The sequence below is a fragment of the Geotrypetes seraphini genome, chromosome 3 (genome assembly GCF_902459505.1).
Source record: "Geotrypetes seraphini chromosome 3, aGeoSer1.1, whole genome shotgun sequence".
NCBI lineage: Eukaryota > Metazoa > Chordata > Amphibia > Gymnophiona > Dermophiidae > Geotrypetes > Geotrypetes seraphini.
Window position 1 is genome coordinate 271,725,338 of NC_047086.1, and position 24,557 is coordinate 271,749,894.

At 43.3% G+C, this 24,557-nt stretch overlaps 1 protein-coding gene across 7 annotated transcripts in view; it reads left to right on the forward strand.

The window, feature by feature from the left end:
* The window catches only part of RMDN2 (regulator of microtubule dynamics 2), a 384,366-nt gene that overhangs the window by 219,032 nt on the left and 140,777 nt on the right, over positions 1-24,557 (forward strand). For all 7 annotated transcript variants that reach the window (XM_033936827.1, XM_033936826.1, XM_033936825.1 and 4 more), the window contains one exon: positions 13,765-13,842. In XM_033936827.1, coding sequence (XP_033792718.1) covers positions 13,765-13,842 — 78 coding nt within the window. The remainder of the gene's footprint in view (positions 1-13,764; positions 13,843-24,557) is intronic.

Here is a 24,557-nt window from a genome sequence, read left to right on the forward strand (position 1 = left end):
GCGTCCCCACGGGATCCCCGTGACCCAAAGGGGGAACCCGCGGGATGCCTGTCGTCCCCGTGCAGCTCTCTAGTAAACAGTACCCGGCGTATAAGACGACCCCCGACTTTGGGGAGGATTTTAAGGTACTGAAAAGTCGTCTTATACGCCGGCAAATACGGTAGATCACAATAAACTTAAGAAAATTCTTTCAACTAACCCAACTCAAGTCCACAAAAGAGGATCCAAGATTACGTGAAGGGAGACAAAGGAAAAAAAAATTATAAAAATTAGACATATTACAGACAAAACTGAGATTAAGGAGCAGCTTAAATAAACTATTGAGCTATAGTTGTTTCCTCTTTATCCAGTCGAAATGAGGCCAGAAAAGCAGTTAACTGAAAAGGTTTAAAAAACCATATTTGACAGAACGGTAACAAATAATACACTTGCAAGGATAGTAAAACGTCGCGCCCAGTGAAGTGACTCCAGGTTTCAAGAGTAGAAATTCTTTACGACGCTTTTGAGTCTCTCTTGAAAAATCAGGAAACATTTGTACTCTGCATCCAAGAAACTCTTTCTGTTTTTTTTTGAAGAAAAGTCTCAATAACCATACTTTGTCCATTGCAAGAGCTAGAGTCACAACCATAGTAGTAACATAGTAGATGATGGCAGATAAAGACCCGAATTGTCCATCCAGTCTGCCCAACCTGATTCAATTTAAAATTTTTTTTTTTTTTTCTTAGCTATTTCTGGGCGAGAATCCAAAGCTTTACCCGGTACTGTGCTTGGGTTCCAACTGCCGAAATCTCTGTTAAGACTTACTCCAGCCCATCTACACCCTCCCAGCCATTGAAGCCCTCCCCTGCCCATCCTCCTCCAAACGGCCATACATAGACGCAGACCGTACAAGTCTGCCCAGTAACTGGCCTAGTTCAATCTTTAATATTATTTTCTGATTCTAAATCTTCTGTGTTCATCCCATGCTTCTTTGAACTCAGTCACAGTTTTACTCTCCACCACCTCTCTCGGGAGCGCATTCCAGGCATCCACCACCCTCTCCGTAAAGTAGAATTTCCTAACATTGCCCCTGAATCTACCACCCCTCAACCTCAAATTATGTCCTCTGGTTTTACCATTTTCCTTTCTCTGGAAAAGATTTTGTTCTACGTTAATACCCTTTAAGTATTTGAACCCTTTAAGTATTGAATCATATCTCCCCTGTCTCTCCTTTCCTCTAGGGTATACATATTCAGGGCTTCCAGTCTCTCCTCATACGTCTTCTGGCGCAAGCCTCCTATCATTTTCGTCGCCCTCCTCTGGACCGCCTCAAGTCTTCTTACGTCTTTCGCCAGATACGGTCTCCAAAACTGAACACAATACTCCAAGTGCGGCCTCACCAATGACCTGTACAGGGGCATCAACACCTTCTTCCTTCTACTGACTACGCCTCTCTTTATACAGCCCAGAATCCTTCTGGCAGCAGCCACTGCCTTGTCACACTGTTTTTTCGCCTTTAGATCTTCGGACACTATCACCCCAAGGTCCCTCTCCCCGTCCGTGCATATCAGCTTCTCTCCTCCCAGCATATACGGTTCCTTCCTATTATTAATCCCCAAATGCATTACTCTGCATTTCTTTGCATTGAATTTTAGTTGCCAGGCATTAGACCATTCCTCTAACTTTTGCAGATCCTTTTTCATATTTTCCACTCCCTCTTCGGTGTCTACTCTGTTACAAATCTTGGTATCATCTGCAAAAAGGCACACTTTTCCTTCTAACCCTTCAGCAATGTCACTTACATACATATTGAACAGGATTGGCCCCAGCACCGAACCCTGAGGGACTCCACTAGTCACCTTTCCTTCCTTCGAGCGACTTCCATTAACCACCACCCTCTGGTGTCTGTCCGACAGCCAGTTTCTGACCCAGTTCACCACTTTGGGTCCTAACTTCAGCCCTTCAAGTTTGTTCAACAGCCTCCTATGAGGAACTGTATCAAAGGCTTTGCTGAAATCCAAGTAAATTACATCTAGCATATGTCCTCGATCCAGCTCTCTGGTCACCCAATCAAAAAATTCAATCAGGTTCGTTTGGCACGATTTACCTTTTGTAAAGCCATGTTGCCTCAGATCCTGTAACCCATTAGATTCAAGGAAATACACTATCCTTTCTTTCAGCAACACTTCCATTATTTTTCCAACAACTGAAGTGAGGCTCACCGGCCTGTAGTTTCCTGCTTCATCCCTGTGACCACTTTTATGAATAGGGACCACATCCGCTCTCCTCCAATCCCCAGGAATCACTCCCGTCTCCAGAGATTTGTTGAACAAGTCTTTAATAGGACTCGCCAGAACCTCTCTGAGCTCCCTTAGTATCCTGGGATGGATCCCGTTTGGTCCCATCGCTTTGTCCACCTTCAGTTTTTCAAGTTGCTCATAAACACCCTCCTCCATGAACGGCGCAGAATGTACTCCATTTTCTCGTGTAACTTTGCCAGACAATCTCGGTCCTTCTCCAGGATTTTCTTCTGTGAACACAGAACAGAAGTATTTGTTTAGCACATTTGCTTTCTCCTCATCACTCTCCACATATTTGTTCCCAGCATCTTTTAGCCTAGCAATTCCATTTTTTATCTTCCTCCTTTCACTAATATATCTGAAAAAATTTTTATCTCCCTTTTTTTACATTTTTAGCCATTTGTTCTTCCGCCTGTGCCTTCGCCAAACGTATCTCTCTCTTGGCTTCTTTCAGTTTCACCCTGTAGTCCTTTCTGCTCTCCTCTTGTTTTTTTTTATATTTCATGAACGCCAACTCTTTTGCCTTTATTTTCTCAGCCACTAGGTTGGAGAACCATATCGGCTTCCTTTTTCTCTTGTATTTATTGATTTTCTTCACATAAAGGTCCATAGCCATTTTTATCGCTCCTTTCAGCTTAGACCACTGTCTTTCCACTTCTCTTATGTCCTCCCATCCTAACAGCTCTTTCTTCAGGTACTTTCCCATTGCATTAAAGTCCGTACGTTTGAAATCTAGGACTTTAAGTATCGTGCGGCCCCTCTCCACTTTAGCCGTTATATCAAACCAAACCGTTTGATGATCGCTACTACCCAGGTGAGCACCCACTCGAACATTAGAGATACTCTCTCCATTTGTGAGGACCAGATCCAATATCGCTTTTTCCCTTGTGGGTTCCGTCACCATTTGTCTGAGCAGAGCCTCTTGAAAGGCATCCACAATCTCCCTACTTCTTTCCGATTCCGCAGACGGAACATTCCAGTCCGCATCCGGCAGGTTGAAATCTCCCAACAACAGAACCTCCTCTTTCCTTCCAAACTTTTGGATATCCACAATCAGATCCTTATCAATTTGCCGCGATTGAGTCGGAGGTCTGTAGACTACACCCACGTAGATAGAAGTTCCATCTTCTCTTTTCAGAGCAATCCATATCGCTTCTTCCTCTCCCCAGGTCCCTTGCATTTCGGTCGCTTGGATATTGATCTTTACATAGAGAGCTACTCCTCCACCTTTATGATCATCTCTGTCCTTCCTAAAAAGATTATATCCCGGTATGTTTGCATCCCATCCATGTGATTCACTGAACCATGTCTCTGTGATAGCAACAATAACTAGATCTGCCTCTAATATCAGGGCTTGCAGATCATGAACTTTGTTGCTTAGACTGCGAGCATTTGTGGTCATCGCTTTCCAGCTATTTTTCAGCGATAATCTCCTTTTTCGTATGGATTTTTGTGTCGTTTCACTTTCCGTTGCAATACTAAGAAATGAGTTGCTGATATTGCTTATGTTGCAGCCTTTACTACTATCACATCTTTTCTTTTGCCGGGGGTGGTCTCTATAATTGTCCTTCGTACATACACCACCCCCTCCTTCTAGTTTAAATGCCTAGAAAAATATTGTCTAAATTTCTCTGCAAGGTTTCTTTTTCCTGCTGTAGTAATATGTAGCCCATCAGTGCAATATAGCTTCTTCTCCTTCCATGTATTTCCCCATCCTCCTATGTACCTGAAGCCTTCTTGATGACACCAGGCTCTGAGCCATCTATTAAAGTCCTCTGTGTTTTTCACTCTTTGCTCTCCTTTTCCATATGCAGGCAGTATTTCAGAAAAAGCTAAAGAAGGTACTGCTGTCTCACTATCTGATTTTTCTAAAATTTCAGAAACATTCAGTGGTCTTTGTTTCGATATATATTAGACTGCAATTGAGCCCCTTCTTTATTTGGTAAATAATAAACTTGAGTAAATGGTGACAAAGTTTCCTCAGAAACTTGCAATATTTCAGTCAAATATCTCCTTAACATTTCCCTATGAGTAACAGTGGTTACTCTAGGAAAATTAAGGTCTCAAATTATTATTCCTGGAATTATTTTCAAGTATTTCCACTTTCTTCCTGAGATTAGTATTATCTTTGATTAGGGACTCTTGTACATGTTTGAGTGTTAACAATTCTTGATCATGCTTTTGAATCGTGGTCTTTGAGACAGCCAAATCCGTTGTTAAATCTTTCAGCTCTCTAGTGTGTTGAATCAATTTCCCTTCTAAATATTGGAAATTGGGACTTATAGCTTGTGTAAAATTTGCTATCAAATCCCATAAAGAATCTAGAGTCACTTGTGCGGATTTCTCCAAAATAGGAAGCCTTTGCTGAGTGTAAAAATGCTCACCGTCCTGAGAATGAAAGCTGTACTGACTAGAGGTCTGCACGGGAACGGGGATTGCGGGGATCCCGCGGGTTCCCCCCCTGGCCCACGGGACTCCCACGGGGACGCCCCCTGGCCCACGGGACTCCCACGGGGATGCCCCCTGACCCACGGGACTCCCACGGGGACTCCCCCTGGCCCATGGGACTCCCACGGGGATGAAAACAGCCTACCTAAATTCTGGCGATGCAGGCATGCAGCTTACAAGTCCAGCGTCGCGGCGGGAAATAGCCATGCTGAGCAGTAAGCTCAGCACGTACACAGATGAAAGCCTTGCTTGCTGATTGGTCCGGCGGCCCCGCCCCGCCGTGCCGCCGGACCAATCAGCAAGCAAGGCTTTCATCTGTGTACGTGCTGAGCTCACTGTTCAGCATGGCTATTTCCCGACGCGGGCATTAGGCTATTTTTGTCATTTCGGGTGTGGGGTGGCAGCGGCAGCAGCAGGAGCCTGAAAAAGAAATCATCCTGGCCCGGGTCGGTGTCATACTCTGGAACTTCTACCTCTTCCAGCAGCCCTCTCCCTTCTACCTGATTCCGGCCACACCCCCTGCTCCGTGGCTCTCTTCGGCAACTCAGCAGCAGCGATCGACACAAGCTTCTGACGTCGGGGCCTACCCTCTGCGAGTCCCGCTTGTTTCAACTTCCTTTTTCCACAAAGGCAGGACTCGTAGAGGGAAGGCCTCGATGTCGGCAGCTTGTCTTGATCACCGCTGCTGACGAGTTGCTGAAGAGAGCCGCGGAGCAGGGGGGTGTTGCCAGGTGCAGGTAGAAGGGAGAGGGCCAGATGCAGGACTCGTGGGTGAGGGAGGAGAAGAGAGAGGGGAGGGAAACAAAAGGAAATATTTCATACTGGGCTGGGCCGGAGTGGAGGGAGGGTGGAAAGATTCTGGCTACCGGGTGCAGTAACAAAGGAAAAGGGGGGAAAGCTGAAAATGGATATAGTGACACAAAGAAAAGAAAGGGTAAGCAGGACCTACTGAATAAGGATAGAGATACAGAGGGGACATGAAGAGGAGGTGAAATAGAGACATAGAAGTAATGCTGAAAAAGTGTGGGGGGGGAGATAAAGACATTGAAAGGGCAAATGGTGAATATGGGGTAAAGACAAGGACAGAGACAAATGAAGATTCTGAAAAAGTGGTGAGATAGGGATATAGGTAAGATGGACACAAAGAAGGGTGATGCTGGAAAATAGGTGGAATGGTAATTCTGACAGACACAGAAGGGAAATACTGGATCAAGGAGAGATGGGGCTCAGGCTGGATGGAATGAGGAGAAATGCCTTGTTGGCCCGGAACTTCCTCTCCTACGTCAGAATTGACGTCAGGGAGCGGAATGCTGGTCAGCGCGACGCTTCTGCAGGGAAAGCTTGGGACAGCGGTGGCTTGGGGGCTATTCCCCGATGACGGTGGCAGCAAACCGAGTGGCTTGGGGGAGGGCACGGAGAAAGAAAGAAAGGGGGCAGACAGAGAGACAGAAAGAAGGGGGAACAGGGAGACAGAAAGAAAAAGTTGGGGGAAAGAATGAGGTCTGGAGGAGAGGAAACATACAGGAGGCTGAAAGAAAGGAAGAAAGATTGGATGCAAGTCAGAAGAAGAAAGTGCAACCAGAGACTCATGAAATCACCAAACAGCAAAGGTAGGAAAAATGATTTTATTTTCAATTTAGTGATCAAAATGTGTCTGTTTTGAGAATTTATATCTGCTGTCTATATTTTGCACTATGGCTCCCTTTTACTAAACCGCAATATCGTTTTTTAGCGCAGGGAGCCCATGAGCATTGAGAGCAGCGCGAGGCATTCAGTGTAACTCCCTGTGCTAAAACCTACTATTGTGGTTTAGTAAAAAGGGAGGGGGTGTATTTGTCTATTTTTGTATTTTGTTACCGAGGTGACATTGCATAGAGTCATCTGCCTTGGGAAATGTATATGGCAGATATCTTTGTTTTGTGTTCAAAAGAAAAGGAAATGCATTTCTGGTTTTATTTCTACAGTGTTGAAGTACTTGTTGGCCCTTGCTGTGACTGGTGGGGATCCCCAAGCACCGCCAGCAGAGGACCTCCTCTAGAGATGGTCAGAACTCCCCTCCACCAAGTGCAGCAGTCGCTGGCAGCATCCATGAGCCACTGAGGTGCCAGCATCTGTGACTCAGGGACGCTACTGCTGCCTGCCAAGCTTGGCAAAAGGGACCCCAGGCCAACTGCAAAGGAAGTCCTCAGCTGACAGTTTGTGGGTTCTCATCAGCTGAGTATTTATATTTTATATTTACATTAGAGGTTCTGGTAGAAACCCATTTACAAAGTATGTATTCTTCCCAATTAATATTTCCAAATTAATAAAGTCTCTTTGCTTATTTGTAAATGGGTCTCTACCAGAGCCTTTAATTCAGTAGCATAATTAAATAAAATAACTATTTCTGAAGTTTATAGGGAAGGATGGTGACGGAGGGGATTCCTCACGGGGACGGGTGGGGACGGAGGGGATTCCTCGCGGGGACGGGTGGGGACGGAGGGATTCCTCACGGGGACGTGGGGACAGAGGGATTCCTCACGGGGACGGGTGGGGACGGGTGGGATTTTGGCGGGGACGGGTGGGATTTCTGTCCCCGCACAACTCTCTAGTCCTGACTTAATTCTGACTGGAATCCAACTCTGGCTGCTTGTTCTGCCTCGGTTTCTTCTACAGTTGCGCCCTGGTCAGGGAGCACTGCTTCCACTATCTCCAAGATAGAATTGACTGCCTCTGGGTAAAGGACCTCCCCCTTCTCCGGGGTTTCTCTGCCCCTGGAGAGCTGGTTAACTGAGGTCGCGGAGGTGGGGCTCTCAGGTCGGGGCTTAGAGTAGTATCAAGCCCTGGAGAGACAAACCCAGCCTTGCTCTGTCCGGGTGCTCCCAACAGGCTGCCCTCCGACATGGACGACGCTGCTTCCTGCATCCGCCGCAGGAGTACATCTATTCTGCCGAGGGAGGGTAAATCCAAGCGCGGCGAGGCATCAGCTGCGCTCCTGCCCCTCCTCTTCGGCATCTGAACGGGAAATCGGGCCGGTGAGCTGCCAAATCAAGAAAGAATGTAAGATGACTGGAGCGGTCCGGAGCAACGCTCTCAGTATGTCTGTTCTGCGGCCATTCCAGGCAGGGCCGCCATCAGGGCAGTACAACCAGTCCTGCATTCAGGGGCCCGGAGCTGACAGGGGGCTCGGGCTCCCCCAGGGTCCTAGGCAGTGTCCTAAGGCAGGGGCGCCAGTAGCTCGCCAAGGCAAAGTGAGTCGATCACCCAGGACTCACTTTGTCTTGGCGATCTAATCTATCGGGCTGATCAGTCTTCCTCTCCCCGATGTCAATTCTGCAGTCGGAGAGGAAGTTCGGGCCAGCCAATCGCTGCCTGGCTGGGCGGATCTTCCTTTCCGACGGCAGAATTGACGTCGGGGAGAGGAAGACTGATCGGCCCGAAGCAGGGAGAGCATGCGTCGGCGTCGGCTTTGGGGCCTGTTATCCATTGGTGGGTCCTGTTCCCCGATGGCAGCGGCAGTGGCAGTGGCTTGGGGAACGGCAGGGAGAAAGAAAGAAAGGGGGCAGGCAGGGAAACAGAAGGAAAGAAGAGAAACAGAAAAAAAGAAAGAAAGGTCAGGGAGAGAGGAAGAAAAAGTTGGGGGAGGGAATGAGGTGTGGAGGAGAGAAAGCATACAGGCTGATAGAAGGGAAGAAAGATTGGATGCACAGTCAGAAGAAGAAAGTGCAACCAGAGACTCATGAAATCACCAAAGGTAGGAAAAATGATTTTATTTTAAATTTAGCAAAGTGGAGGCAGTATTACCACAGTTTTCAAAGGAATTTGCCCAAATAACTTAATAGTTAACTGGGTAAATTCCCAGAGATTAAAACTTCCCTTCACTTACTATGCACAGTTCTGAATTTATATCTGCTGTCTATATTTTACAATATGGTCCTCTTTTACTAAACCGCAATAGTGGTTTTTAGCGCAGGGAGCCTATGAGCGTCAAGAGCAGCGCTGGGCATTCAGCGCAGCTCCCTGCGCTAAAAACTGCTATTGTGGTTTAATAAAAAGGATGGAGGGTATATTTGTCTATTTTTGTATGGTTGTTACTGAGGTGACAATGCATAGAGTCATCTGCCTTGACCTCTTTGAAGAAAACCCAGAATAGGAATGATAATTAACATTTTCTCAGCGTATAGTGTGCTTTGTGTTTTTTAATTTTATTGTTGGTAGATCATTTTGACTTGGTCATTTTAAAGTAGCTCACAAGGTCAAAAAGTTTGGGCATCTCTGAGCTAGAGCGTTGAAACTGTGTATTTCTATTTTATCCCCCCTTTCACAAAACTGTGGAGCGTTTTTTAGCGCCAGCCGTGGTGGTAGCAGCTCTGATGCTCAGAATTCTATGAGCATCAGGGCTGTTACCACTGTGGCTAAAATCCACACTACAGTTTTGTAAAAGAGTGAGGGGTTAGTTTGTGATGACATATTCCATACTAGGCAAAGGTGTTTTCTGTGTTCTGTGTGTTCGAAAGACATGGTTTTCTGTTAGGATTGACGGTGTAGGATTGATCTGTGCTGGTCTGGCTTGTTTAGTTTTACAATGGGTGTATTGCTCACTGCAATATGTAAGATGCTGCCTTTTCCTAGGTACTCATGTGTGACGTGTGGTTTGTTACTAAAAATCATGTTTTTCTTACAGATGGGGGGGGTGCCAAAAAATGATGGGCCCCGGGTGTTACATATGCTACGTACGCCACTGTGTAAAGATACCAGAAAGCTGGCGTAGCAAAAACTTTAAGTAAATTGTTATTCTTCTAAGTTTTGAGTATTTAACCCTCCCACAATCTCACGGGCATTCGTTTCAAGTTTCAAGTTTATTGAGATTTTGATTTAAACGCAATATCAAATATTTTCAATGCGTATAACAAAAATAAATTTGGGGAAATAAATAAAACCATTTGAACAATAAACATACAAACATATCCATAGATGATTAAAATTACATAAGGAGTACAAGGATAAACTACATTTGTTTAAAAATGCGTTCTCCGCGCATGCTCATAAATTTGTTGACTGGAAGGATCCAGCAATGTGGCCAGATGCCATTCAGGACAAAGACAGAGAAAGAATTGTGCAATTTGGATTAATGATGGAAGATGATTTAAAGCAAATGGCACAGTCTGAGTAAAGATCTTGACGGACGTTCTTTTTATGAATATCTCCTCTATGCCAAATCACCCAATGGACGTGAGAAGATTTTACAGGACTGGCTTAGGTGGAGCATTAGCAGAAAAGTATGTGTGTATTCGGCCCATGGAAGAAGGGGGGGGTGTTTGGGGGGGGGAAGGGGTGCGTGGGGGGCCCAATAGGATTGCTCAGTAAGGGGCCCAGAAATTTCTGATGGTGGCCCTGATTCCAGGGTCTACTTTAAATGTACCTGCCTAACTTTCAAGATCCTTCATGGCATTCTTCCCCCTTTAATTCCTCTATCTTGGAATGCTGCAAGACCTGACATCTTTCCCCTCACTACATTGGAAAACTAGGGAAATCTCTTCACTTCAAAACTACAGAGCAACCTGGGCTCTTTCCAACTATTGCGTAGACACCTGAAAACTTGGCTGTTTTCAAAAATGTAAATTTCCGCTTCCCCCTACCAACAACTCCCACAGTACTTCCCTTTTAATTTTTGTAAACCGTGTCACGCTCTATACTTATAAAGAAGATGCAGTATATAAGCTTAAGGTTTAGTTTAGTTTAGTTTAGATCTCATGGTGAAGATGGTATTTCTGGTGGCAATAGTCTCAGCGAGATGGAATTCAGAATTGCCGGTTCTTTCCTGCAGAGAGCCATTCCTCAGGATCACAAAGGTTAGGATTTCACTACATATGGTACCTTCCTTTCTACCAAAGATTTTGTCAGTCTTTCACATCAACCAAGCGGTACGCTTGCCTGCTTTTCTTCCTACAGGTTCAACTAAGCAAAATAAGATATTGCAGCAGTTGGATGTGCAAAAAATCACCGATTCGTCAGCCCTCTTGCTAGAGACCCGTTCGGAAGGTACATCAGAAGCAAGGACTCCAGTGGCAGAAGGAAAACCGAGCGAACCTCTACGTGCAGATTGGTGGCAGCAAGGTGATTTTTAATTGGTTGGCTGGCTCGCTGGATGGCTATCTCCTTCACGGCCGGAAGTATTTCTACTCTCCTCTCTGGCCAGGCTAAAGTGGCGGTAAAGAATGTAATTCACTACCCTGCTGCTACTCCGGTCATCTTCTCTCCATTTGGCCGCTGTGACAATCCTGTAACCCCAAGTCTTGTCACAGAGAGATTTGGTAGGAATTACAAGCCCAATGCAGAAGGGCGAACCAAGTCAGAGCTCGGAGGTGTAGATCAGCTGACTATCCTTGGACAGTGAAGAAATGGAAGTAGAACAGGAAAGCTGTGACTTCCCTGATACTGTCCAGAAACCAGGCAGTAAAGTTTTACCTAGCTGTTTGCCAGGTGCTGGGAAGCAGAAAGCAGCCTTGAGAGCAATTCAAGCCGAGGGAAGGAAACTTACCCCTCTGCAACTAAAGGGGAGTGGTTTCTTCCCTCAGCTTAAACAGAGGCTCTATAATGAGCTTAGGAAGCAGCAGGAACATGGCAGAAAGGAACCAGCAAATTCCCCGGGACAGGAGCAGAGCAGGAGCCAGAATCCCAGCATGAAGCTGAACTAGCTTGGAAGCAGCCAGAGCTACTTGCTGAAAGGGACTGGTTCATGAAGGAGGAACAGGTTGGAAACTTGCCTTTATCATACTGTGTGCCTTAGCCTATGATAATTGATGAGGGCTATGCTCCTTGTGTAACTCATGCTGAGCCAATGGAGATTGCTTAGGGCTGTGAGGTTAAGGAGGGGAAGATTTCTGCTTCTTTCTGTTTCTCTGCTGTTCCTCTGCTCACAAGGAAAAGTTATGCCCAAAGTTATATTCATGGAAACTGTCATCATTGTTCAAATAAGGCACCAGAGCTTATATGTTTTGGGGATATACAAGCCTGCATATGGCTGAGTGAAACGCTGTACAGAACGACAGCCTGTGTTTGCCTGGTGTCAGGTTACAAGCCTCCGTGCAGGCTTACAGAGTGCTAATTGCTCTCCATAGCAACTAAGGAGAGGCTACGAGTGCTGCCAGCTTCAGAGTCTTAACCCAAACGCTGGCTAAAGACTGGTTTATGAATATTGAGAGAATACAGTCCCCGTTTGTAATAGCCGAAGGGGACTAGCTGTGCTGCATTAAACTGAAGGAACTTTTGATTGATAGCAAATGCACTTCTCAGTTATGATACTCTGGTGAAAAGGACTGTTAATTCTATGATTTATTTTGATGTAGTCCAGAGCATGCCGTATTATGTCGGATTTAAAGAAGTGCCTGGTTTGTATATAAAGTTTATGTCACCAGTGAAACCAGGCTTGCCTGAGGTTGCCAGGGCCTAATAAAAGCTATGATTTACCACTGAAGCCATTCTGACTGTTGAAGTTTCTGTACCAAGAACACACCAGATCTAACCCAGGTGATAAATTAGAGGTATCCTGCTTGAAAGGTAGCCCTACTACAAAGGGGCTCACGCCGGAGTGTCAGTTATAAGTCACTGCCTAGCTATCAAAACCCGCTTGGCCAGAACATAGGTGGTGACACCGCCCAAGCGGAAGCAGGAAGTTTTTACTGAGGGTGGGCTGCAGTGGAGAGAACACGCAAGGAGTGATGGCAGGAGTGGATTGCTAAATCACTACCGCCACTGGCAACATGTTGTAACATCAAAATAAAGGTAGATGGGGAGAGGGGAGATGGACTTGGGGGAGTTGGTGGACTGGAGAAGGAGAGATGGGGAGAAGATGGATGGGAGAGATGAACTTGGTGGAGGGGGAAGATGGATGGTGGTGAGATCATGGAGAGGGGAGATGGACTTGGGGGAGAGGGAAAGATAGATTGGGGGAGTTGGACTAAAGGGAGAAATGGGGAGAAAATGGATAGGAGAGATGAACTTGGTGGAGGGGGAAAATGGATGGTGGGGAGAGATGAACTTGAGGGAGATCATGGAGAGGGGAGATGGAGGGAAAGAAGAAATAATGGGTCTAAAAACAGGAGAGGGAGAGATATGGTAGACAATGGGATTTATGGAGGGAAGGTACAGAAAGGGAGAGAAGTTGGACACAAGGGATAATGTACAGACTCTTGCGTATATTAACAGAAAGAAGATTATCCAGGTATGAACTAATCTTTCATTACATTCAGGTGTAGTATTCTGCCTCTCCTGTCCAATTAAATCCTTGTTTGGGACTATCTGCAGATATAAGCAAAACTTAACCAGTTAATGGCACTGAATATCACCATAGACCATGAAAGTGGGTGGTCTGGGGGTAGAGTCAGCACTTTTGCAGTTAAGTGCCAATATTCAGCATGTAACCACCATTTTAGTGGTTAAATTGGACCATGTAAAAGTCGGTCCTATCTTTATGTACACTTTTCCCTCTAAGCAGAGTGGCAGTCCTTCACCTGTAGTCCTGTACTGAGGGGGGGGGGGGGGGTTATTTTCCAGTAGTGAGACACAGGTAAGCTGCCTCTCTCTAGTGATTAAAAACACGATATTAAAGAACCCCCCCTACCCCACCGGCAGCCATGCAGTTAGAGGACAAGTGCTGAATATTGCACTTAACAACATAAGAAATAACTGACTGCCTAAACCTGGATGTTGAATTCCAGTGCTTGAATACACTGACCCCATGTCTCTCTTTCTGCGGGGTATCTCCCTCTTTCTGTCCTCTATGATCACTGAATGTTGACTAGGATTTTGTTCTTTGCTATTTTCCTCTGATGAGTTATACATTTATTCTGTCTTATAATTATTTTAATTATTTTGTAATGTTATATTAGAGACAACCATTTAGATTTTTTTAGTATTCAGTTCTACTCACTGATATTTCTGCTCAAAACTCTATCTAGCAAAGTTTACTACAGGTAGCAGAGCATGGTAGTGAATGAATACTTAAATGACATGATATGCTAGACAGCAAAAATTCATTTGGAATTTTATTTTTCAGGAGCATTTAGACAAAGCAATTGAATTGCGGCCTCAGGATCCTCTTTTGTACTACCTCCTTGGAAGATGGTGCTATGCAGTAAGATACCCTGTGCATTTTTTTATTATACTTATTCTATCTGTTTTTGTGTATAGTACTGTATGTGTAAATCGGTAGTTCACTTTGGGCATCAAGAAGCTTCTAAATAAAATATTTATACAGTTAAGGGTATTTATTTTAGTGATTATATTGCCTTTGTAAGAGAGTCTTTGATCCAAGGATTATTCTGGCTAGAACCATTAATATAGGGTTACCAGTTTTACTCCCAAAATTACAAGTGTAAACACTTGTTCAAGAAAAACAGAGAAGGTTTCCACCAGGAAAACAGAATAATAAAGAATCTGCTCTTATTCACCAAACAAATAATAATAATTTATTTTTATATACCGCCAAAGCCATAAAAGTTTGAAGAGGTTTACAACAAGAAGTGCTGGACAATCAGGGAATAAAACACAATATAAAATCATCAGTACGTACATGAACTGTGAAAGTAAGAAAAACAGTAAAACTTTAACTTACAAATTGATTAAATCATTTTGCCGTACAGTGAAAGATTAGAGAAACTGGGCCTTTTCTCCCTCAAACAGAGGAGATTGAGAGGGGACATGATCGAAACATTCAAGGTACTGAAGGGAATCGACTTAGTAGATAAGGACAGGTTGTTCACCCTCTCCAAGGTAGGGAGAACGAGAGGGCACTCTCTGAAGCTGAAAGGGGATAGATTCCGTACAAACGTAAGGAAGTTCTTCTTCACCCAGAGAGTGGTGGAAAGCTGGAACGCTCTTCCAGAGTCTGTTATAGGGGAAAACACCCTCCAGGGATTCAAATAGGGGAAAACACCCTCCAGGGATTGAAGACAAAATTAGACAAGTTCCTGCTGAACTGAAACGTACGCAGGTAAGGCTAGACTCACTTAGGGCTCAGGTCCTTGATCTAGGGGCTACCGCGTGAGCAGACTGCTGGGCACGATGGACCACTGGTCTGACCCAGCAGCAGCAATTCTTGTGTTCTTGTTGAAATAGTGGCATAGTAAATGATGGCAGATAAAGACCTGAACGGTCCATCCAGTCTGCCCATTAGTTATTCTCATTAAAAATACATGATTAAATTAACTTGTCTCTTCTTTGATATTTCTGGGTCATAGATTAAAGGCCACCTGGTATTGTCCTAAATAAAGTAGTACTAATAATATATTGGTGCTAATCTGAGGGACACACTGAGGTGATTATTCAGAAAGCGTGATTTTGGGAGGGTTATCTCTTCTTCCAAGAATAGAAATATTTTTAAAAATATTACTAGAACCAAGCAGTTCCCTCCCCAATTCATTGACTTTCCATCTACTTCTGCATACACTCACAAATGTATTCACTCTGCAATTCCTTGCAATTTTTCCGCATGATCTCTGTTTTATCTGACAAGTTACTCTTATTTCTGCCTCTTTTTCTACTACTAATTGCCCTTTTCAACCATATTATACTCTTTGCCTCTGCATCATGCTCCCTCAGGCCATTTTCAAATCCAGAATAAAAACTCATTCTTTTAAAGTTGCTTTTACACTCGATCATGTCTATAGAATACATTCTCCTAGAATTTCTTGTTTGTCGTGAATGTTTGTCTTGACTAGATTGTAAGTTTTGTGAAACAGACAATGTTTCTAACTGGAACAAGCGGAAGGAGATACTAGGCAAAGCTGTGCAAAAAGTGAGAGCATCAATAAAGTATAACTGGAAAGAAGGTGCAGGATCTGAAAGCCCTGATGTTAGAGAGATTCAAGATGGCGACGGAGCTAGTCGCATAGCTCGAGGCTCTCTCTGCATTGGAAATTTAAATACTTGTACCTTTTCCTCTTTTGCTTTTCAGCATGCCCAAGCGCAGAGGGAAACAGAGAGGTGATCTTCCTGCCTCTTCGCTAACGCGCCAGACAGCAATAACTTCATTTGCTGTCCCGGTTGTTCAGGGCGTTCCGGCTCGTCGAGAGGGATTGATCTCTACTTCGGGAAGCGAAGTTTCACTTAGCCCCGTTGGTCCGGGAGCCCCCCCACGGCCAGGGAGAATGTCGGGTACGCCGACGGCATTGCAGGAAGCAGCGGGGACACTATCAACCCCGCTTGCGCTGCCAGGTTTACCCTTGACCCCGAGGCAGTTTCAGTCTCGCTGGATTCATTACAACAATCACCAGCGATGGGGGGACTAGGAGTTCATGGTGGTTCAGGGAATGGAACAACTCAATTGGACTCTTCTGTTTCATCGATGTTTCCTGCTTCCCTCCTGACCCCATTGAAGAAACCATTGGTGATTGACTTGGAAGCACTCTGGGAGGCTATTGAAAGCCTTCATAAGGTATGCTCCTATTCTGTTACAGCTATGCAAACTTCTTCATTACAATTGAAACAGATTGAGGGGAAAATTCAACATCAAGACCAGAGACTAGACAAATATGAGAAACAGGTCTCTGATTTACAAAAAATCTCTAATCTTCAAGTTAAAGATAAAGCAATGTTGTCTAGGAAGATTGAAAATCTGGAAAATGCCAACAGGAATTTAAATTTAAGACTAATTAATTTTCCAGTTACCAGACTACAATCACCCAAGGAACTTTTTCATCAATTCTTAACTTCAGTCTTAAAATAACCTGAGACTTCAATGCCTCCCTTACAGAAATTATATTACTTAAATACTCCTAAACCAATGACTCAGGACATAGAAAATCAACAGACGGAACTAGATACAGTGGTGCCTCGCACAGCGAACGCCTCGCACAGCGAACGCTGCGCACAACGAACTTTATGTCTTGATTCGTACAACGGACTTCGTTTCACACAACGAAGTCCGGGGTTCCTGCGGGGTTGGATCGCAGCGGGGTTGGTCGAGCCGCGAGGGTAGTCTCCTTCTCCTTACCTGCCCTGTCGCAGCACACAGCCGAACGGAAATCTTCCCGATGTCAGCGCTGACGTCGGAGGGAGGGCTTAAGCAAAGCCCTCCCTTCCTCCGACGTCAGCGCTGACATCAGGAAGACTTCCGTTCGGCTGTGTGCGGCTGCGGCAGGGCAGGTAGGAAGAAGGCAATGGCGAACGAAAGAGGGGGGAGGGGGCGGTCCTCCCCGAAGAATGTGCACAGCTGGTCAGGTCCCCCGATCGACCGACAACAGGCCCGGCCGACAAACCTCCCTGCCCTGTAGCCGCGAATCTAAATTACCTCTTACAGCAGCTTCAATAATCCAGCTGCTGTAAGAAGGTAATTTAGATTCGCGGCTACAGGACAGGGAGATTTGTCCGACCGGGCTTGTTCTGTTGTCAGTCGGGTGCAAAAGCGCCACAAAGGTGGAGGCAGGGAGGGAGGAAAGGTGGAGTGGAGAAGAAAAGACGCTTAAGGGGGGAGAAGGCCGCTGAAAGCACATGTTGGAGCAGGGGATGAGAGGGAGGGAGAGAAGGGGAAATATTGGACAAGGGCAGAAGGGATGCTAAATCATAGGGTGACAGGCAGAGAGAACAACAGGAAAAAGAGTGGAAGCAATCTTGAACCCTGAGGGTGAGGGCAGAGAGAGGTGGTGAGATGATTGATCATGGGGAGAGGGACAAAAGGGAATAGAGATGGGATAGGAAGATAGTGGAAGTAAAAGGACAGGGAGATGTATGTTTTTAGATGTATCTAAATAAAAATAATAACAAAAAATTTATCTTTTTTATGTCATCTTAGCATATTTTATGCTGCAGAACGAATTATTTTTTTTTACATGTATTCCTATGGGAAAACGCGTTTCACATAACGAACGTTTCACATAACAAACTTGCTCCTGGAACCAATTAAGTTCGTTGTGTGAGGCACCACTGTATTACAAATATTTTGGAGTCTTCATGTTCCGAAATCTCTGAAAGGGCTACTTTACTTGTGGCCTTTGTTTTTCTACAAGACAAAGAAGCAGTTCTTCGTCTATTCTTTAGGACTGAGAATGTTGAATTTTATGATTCTAGAATAGCTATATTTCCAGATGTCTCTAAATGGACGCAGTTGCGTTGGAAAAAATTTCTAATGTTACGTCAATCAGTATTGGGGTTAAGAGCTACCTTCCAGCTGCGCTTTCCATGTAAATGTTGTAGTATTTATCAAGCAAACAGATATGTTTTTTATGAACCCGATCAACAACAATTTTTCATGGAGGGTAAAGCGGCTTCCGTATCCCCTCAGATGTCCACTGAAGTCACCAACCAGACCGTATAGTTAGTATACAATCGGTGTGCTCTGTACTTATTCTATGTATATTTTTGGTTTTATGTTATAATCAGCTATCCCTGATTTGTGCTTGATTCTCTCTCCTTAGTTGTGGACTGTTATCATGGTAATATATAAGTAATACTTAATATTTTATTTCCTATTAGATATTATTATGTTTCTTTATCAAATAATTTCTTTTGATGTAAAATAAGCTGAATAAATAAATAAAAAAAAGAAAGCCCTGATGTTAGAGACAAACTTTGTCTTACAACTTAGCTGTTCTTGCTTTTACAGATTTCAATTACAAAAAAGAAAGACCCCAAAAAAACAAAATTCCTGGAATAAGAAATTGAGTCAAAGAGATGGTCATGAAAGCATAAAAATTTTGATAAAGTCAATAAAGAACTCCTTACAGTGCTGTATAATAGGACCTAATACAAAGGTGTAATAGAGAGAACCCTCAGTCATCAGAGACCAAACAAAAGAAGATAACCAAAACAATGCTCCTTAATGAAGACCTCCCATGGGAACTGGGGGTCACCGGTATGTCAACAGGTCTCTCTATATAATACATTGTGCAGTGTTTCAAGTGGAATTGTGTCCCTTATTGGATTGAAAACTTTCTGTCTATATATACAATGTGTATTCCTCCTATTTTCAAACACTAAAGTATGGGAACTGAGTGTTCTATTGTTTATTTGAGCGCTGGTTGCTAAGATATTTTGTAATTGTCTGTTGTTATTTTATTGTGTATGCATTCTTGCTTTATTTTGTATGTGTCTGCTGTGATCCACTTTGTATAAAGCAGGATACAAATGAATAAACTATAAACTAAAAACTCAAAGTCCAAAATTAGAAAAAAGGACTTATCTTTCAGTAAACACAGGGTTCAACAGAGCTCCATTGGGAACCCAAAATAGAACAGAGCTCCTTCATTGGGAACCCAAAATAGAACTTCAGTTGAAGACTGAGTGCATTGAAGCCACAGCTAAGATTAATCACTTATATTCCCATTGATGTATTGGTGACCCCCAGTCTCCGCTAGAGGTTTTCATTAAGGAGCCTTGCTTTGGCAGCTTCCTTTGCTTAGTCTCCAATAACTAAGGGTTCTCTCTATTACACTTTCATATTAGGACCTATTACACAGCACTATAATTTCTTTATTGACTGTTATCAATTTTCATGTTTTCTTCTCCCTCTTCCTGATTCCAGAAATTTTGCTTCTTGCTTTCACAGACATGGTTTAGTGGTCCCTTGATACTATTTAGTGAAACTTCTGGTTCCATATAGACCAGTTTTAAATTTGCGTTCATCTAGTGCTCACTGATTACCCTTGCCTCTAATTCACTTAACATCTACTCGTAATTCTGCCTTTTTTTTTTTTTTTTGCTTCTGTTCCATCATTGTGGAATTCTCTTCCGAATGAATTATGATGTGAACTTTCTTATTCTAAGTTTAGAAGTCTTCTGGAAACTTACCTTTTTGGCTTAGCATTCCCTTGATGATTTGTAGTAGACTTTAGTATTATGCCTATTAAGTTATGATTTTCTCTTAGATGTATAGGGAGAACTATAATGTGCAGTTATTACTAAATGCAAAACATTTTTTCTCCCTCTTATTATTATTATATGAGTATGGTGTTTCTTTCTCTCGTAAAATTTTCTTTTGCAAACCGCACTGATAAGAGCAGTATTAAAATGATAAACATAAGCAATAGATGGGCCATTGGTCTGACCTAGTAGGGCTATTCTTAGTTCTTATAGGATGTAACCATTTTGGGTTACAATTTCTTTAGGAAGAATAGAGCCTGGATTTTAAAAACAATATAAAAGCAGTTGTAATTCAGGGCAATTGGAGAAAAGAGGAAGAAATAAGGATTGTCTTAGAGAATATGGAACCAAATTGCCAATTCCAGTACTCATGTTAAGGGACATACATTTGACCTAATCTTTGTAGTGGTTGCAAGCTGATGAGACTAAACTTTTGTGGTTTGGCCCTAAATTGGATCTTTTACCTTCATCGGTGATTTTGAAGACTGGTGACTTGTTGACTATTGAATTCTCATCAAGGATACTGGGTTTCATGTTGGATTCTTCACTTTCATTTCAGAGTCAGGTTAATAACCTTTCAAGAAAATGTTTTCTAAGCCTTTGAATGTTAAGGAAAGTCCGTAATTTGTTTCATCAGCATTTTGCTATTTTGGTCCAGTCTATTGTACTGGCACAATTGGATTATTGCAACTCTCTGTATACTTTCCTAACTAAAGGCAGCTTGAAGAGGTTGCAGGTGATCCAAAATACAGCAGCCAAATTGATTTATAGGAAAAATAAATACAATCATGTATCTCCTTTGTTGAATGCTCTTCATTGGTTGCCAGTTCATCTTAGAATTCAGTTCAAGTGTGCTACCATAGTGTTCAGAATTTTGAATGGAATATTTCTGCCTTTGGTTCTTATTTCTCTTAATTCTTTATGAACTATAAGACCAAGGACCTCTCAACTATATAAACTTTCTTTCCCTTCAATTAAGGGAATAAAGGCATTAAGTTATGTCTCTCGCTCCTTTATATACATCTTTACATCTATTTGGAATGAACTACCAGTTGTGATTAGATCTACTTTTTCTCTTTATATCTTTAGAAAATATCTGAAGACTTTTCTTTTTCAAAAAATTGTTACATAAGTAATTCTATTTGAAGAAACTATTATAACTTCTTATTGTATAAACCGAGTCGAGCCTCTGTTGTCTGGAGGATGATCTGGTATATAAACCAAAAGATGGGATTGGAGTGTTATCCACAAAAATAGAGAATGGGGCAGAGAAAAGGTAGGTTTAGGAGGAAACATAAGAAGGTCAGTCTTGGCCATGTTCACTTTTAAATAGTGGTGAGACATCTAGGCAGCAATGTCAGACAAACAGACTGAAACTTGGACCTAGATTCCTGAAGAAATTTATGGAGTAGAGAGTAGAGTGCTGCACGGGAACGGGAACGATGGGAATCCCGTGGGGATCCTGCGGGTTCCCCCTTCGGGTTACGGGGATCCTGTGGGGAAGCCCCCTAGGGTCACAGGGATCCCGTGGGGATGCCTCCTAGGGTTGTGGGGATCCTGCGGGGTTTGATGCACTCGAGTCATGAGGCTCGTCTTTTTTCCTACCTGCCCTGCCGCAGCACACAGCCGACAGGAAGTCTTCCACGATGTCAGCGCTGACGTCGGAGGGAGGGCTTAAGCAAAGCCCTCCCTCTCTCCGACGTCAGCGCTGACATCGGGAAGACTTCCGGTCGGCTGTGTGCTGCGGCAGGGCAGGTAGGAAAAAGACGACGAGCCTCGCGGCTAGAGCTCCATTTTGCTTGCAGATGAGGGCTGGGAGGCGGAACACAAAAGGGGGGAGGGAGTGTGTTTTTGGCACAAGGCATGAACTTGGGAAAGAGGATGGAAGAAGGGAGGGAAAGAGATGCTGAGGTGGGGGAGGGAATGCATTTTTGGACACAGAAGGCATGAACTTGGGAGAGAGGAAGGGAGGGAAAGAGATGGTTGTGTACACGGGAATAGAAGAAAGGAGAAGTTTTGGTCATAGGGAGGGAGTGAGGTACAGATGAGAGGGAGAAATATTGTGGTGGAAAGGGAACAGTGGGACAGATTGAAATGGATGCAAGAGGGAGGAATGTTGGACATAGTAGTGAAGGGAATGGAGGGAGAGATGTGGCATGGTGCTGGAGAGGAGTGATAGAAGGAGAAATGTTGGGCATGTGGCTGGTGGGCAGGCACGAAAGATGAGAAAGGGATAAATGCTGGACCATGGTAGTTGGAAACAATGGACAGCAACAGAAGAATTTATAGAAGATGGGAAAGCGGAAAAAAGAAACTGGGACCAACTTTACGGAAAAATAAGTCTCTAGACAACAAAGGTAAAAAACAGAATTTATTGACTAAAATATGTTAGCTTTGGGAAATGTATATAGCAGATGTCTTTGTATTGTGTTCAAAAGAAAAGGAAACGCATTTCTGGTTTTATTTCTACATTGTTGAAGTACTTGCAGACCCTCGCTGTGACTGGTGGGGATCCCCAAGCACCGCCAGCAGAGGACCTCCTCTAGAGACGGCCAGAATTCCCCTTCACCAAGCACAGCAGTCACTGGCAGCATCCATGAGCCACTGAGGTGCTAGCATCTGTGACTCAGGGACGCTATTGCTGCCTGCCAAGCTTGGGAAAAGGGACCCCCGGCCAACGGCAAAGGAAGTCTTCAGCTGATAGCTTGGGGGTTCTCATCAGCTGAGTATTTATATTTTATATTTATATTAGAGGCTCTGGTAGAAACCCGTTTACAAAGTATGTATTCTTCCCAATTAATATTTCCAAATTTATAAAGTCTCTTTGCTTATTTGTAAATGGATCTCTACCAGAGCCTTTAATTCAGTAGCATAATTAAATGAAATAACTATTTCTGAAGTTTATAGGGACGGGGTGGGGACGGAGGAGATTCCTCATGGGGATGGGTGGGATTTTGGCAGGGACGGGTGGGATTTTTGTCCCCGCGCAACTCTCTAATACAGAGATCTGGGAGTCATCAACATAAAAGTGATACTGGAAGCCATGGGAGGAGATCAGAACACCAAGGGAATGAGTATAAATGGAAGAAAGAAAATGTCCTATGACAAAGCCCTGAGGTACAATGACTAATAATGGAATAGAAGTGGAGGAGGATCCATTAGACCATACAGTAAAAGTGCAATGGGAGAGATAAGAAGAAAACCAAGAAACAACAGAGTCCTGAAATCCAAGCGAGGACAGGGCATGAAGGAGATGATGGTGGTCTCCAGTGTCAAAAGCAGCAGCAGATAAATCAGGAAGGATGAGGATAGAATACAGTCCTTTGGATCTGGCCAGAACAGGTCATTGGAGACTTTAACAAGGGCAGTTTCTGTAGAATGTAGAGGGTGAAAGTCTGATTGAAGTGGGTCAAGATAACTTAAAATGAAAGCTTTCTAGGGGTAGTCTGGAGATCCAACTAAACTCAGACATACTTTCCCATTTTAAAAAAAATCCAGGGAGGGTGGGTGGGTGGATGGGTATTATATTTTGATGTTTTCATTGATCAATAAGTTCAATATGATTTTCACTATATGTCTGAAATAATGCATTTGGTTTTTGTTCTTGTATTGGGATGGGAGGGAGGGGGAAAAGTTTTTGAAATATTTCTATGACTGATGTAAATGCAATTTTGAAATTAATTATATGTATATGTATATTTTAATGCATTGTTTTTGAATGAAAAATTAATAAACAGTTAAAAAAAAATGTCCGGGCACCAGTACTGTCCTCAAAAAAAGAGGACATGTCCAGGTTTTCCCGGACATATGGTAACCCTACTTTAAGTAGTCTGCTTTGCTTCTAGTTTTGAAGCAAAGATTGTTTCTATTAATAAACTGTTTAATCATAGTGTGTTACCAAGTTAACTTCCTGTTCCTGCAGATCCTTATTTGCAGTGAGATACATTTCAGTCTATTTCAGCTGATGAGATTTCTAAAGTACCTACAAGGGCTGATTGAAGACTGCCTCTTTTTCTTTCCAAGAAGTAAACATGGGAAAGCTGTGCTGGTTCTTGTGAAGCTCATACATCAACGTTTCTGAACCTGCAGTTGGACTACCATAATCTTCATTGTTGGGCCACAGTGAGAGAAAGAACTTCATACGTATCATCATGGCAGATGAGGAAGATGTGTCTCTGAAAGTACGCAGAGGTGTGTGTGTGATTGAATTTTGTGTTAAACTTGGAAAGAACGGTAATTAAATTATTGAAATGTTATGGCAAGCATACAGTGGTGAAATAGCCATGCTGCGTACTCTCACAAGCACATCTTTATCATCTGCCATGATGAAACGTACAAAGTTCTTCCTCTCGCTGTGACCCAACCATGAAGACTATGGTAGTCCAACTTCAGGTTCACAAGAAACTGCACAGCATTGACATGTCTATTTCTTGGAAAAAAAACACTCATTATTTTTCAATTAGCCCTCGTATTTTCACAGATTAATAACTTACGCTATGTGATCATGGCAGTAAAAGATCTATCTGCAGTTTATTTTGCAGATATTGTTCATAAATCATTTTTTGAGGGGGTTGTCCCTGATTCATTGAAAAGAGCAATGGTCAGACCATTAATTAAGAATTCTACTCTTGATGTTAATCAAGTTGGTAATTATCATCCCATTTCTTCATTACTGTTTTTAGCTAAAGTTCTTGAGAGGGTAGTGTATAAATCAACTTCTTGAATTTTTAGAGTCCCATGATATTATTATACATTAATCAATTTGGATTTCGTAAAGCATATGACACAGTAACCTTATTATTTTTAGATATTATGCTAGCAGGATTTTTAGATATTATGCTAGCAGGATTTAGCAATGGTGATCGGTTTTTACACCATTCCTCAAAAAAACCATTCACTGGATCCTACCTGCCTTTTCAACTATAGCCCCATTTCTTTCCTCCCCTTCTTATTCAAGCTACTTGAATGTGCTGATCACTGCCATTACCTTCA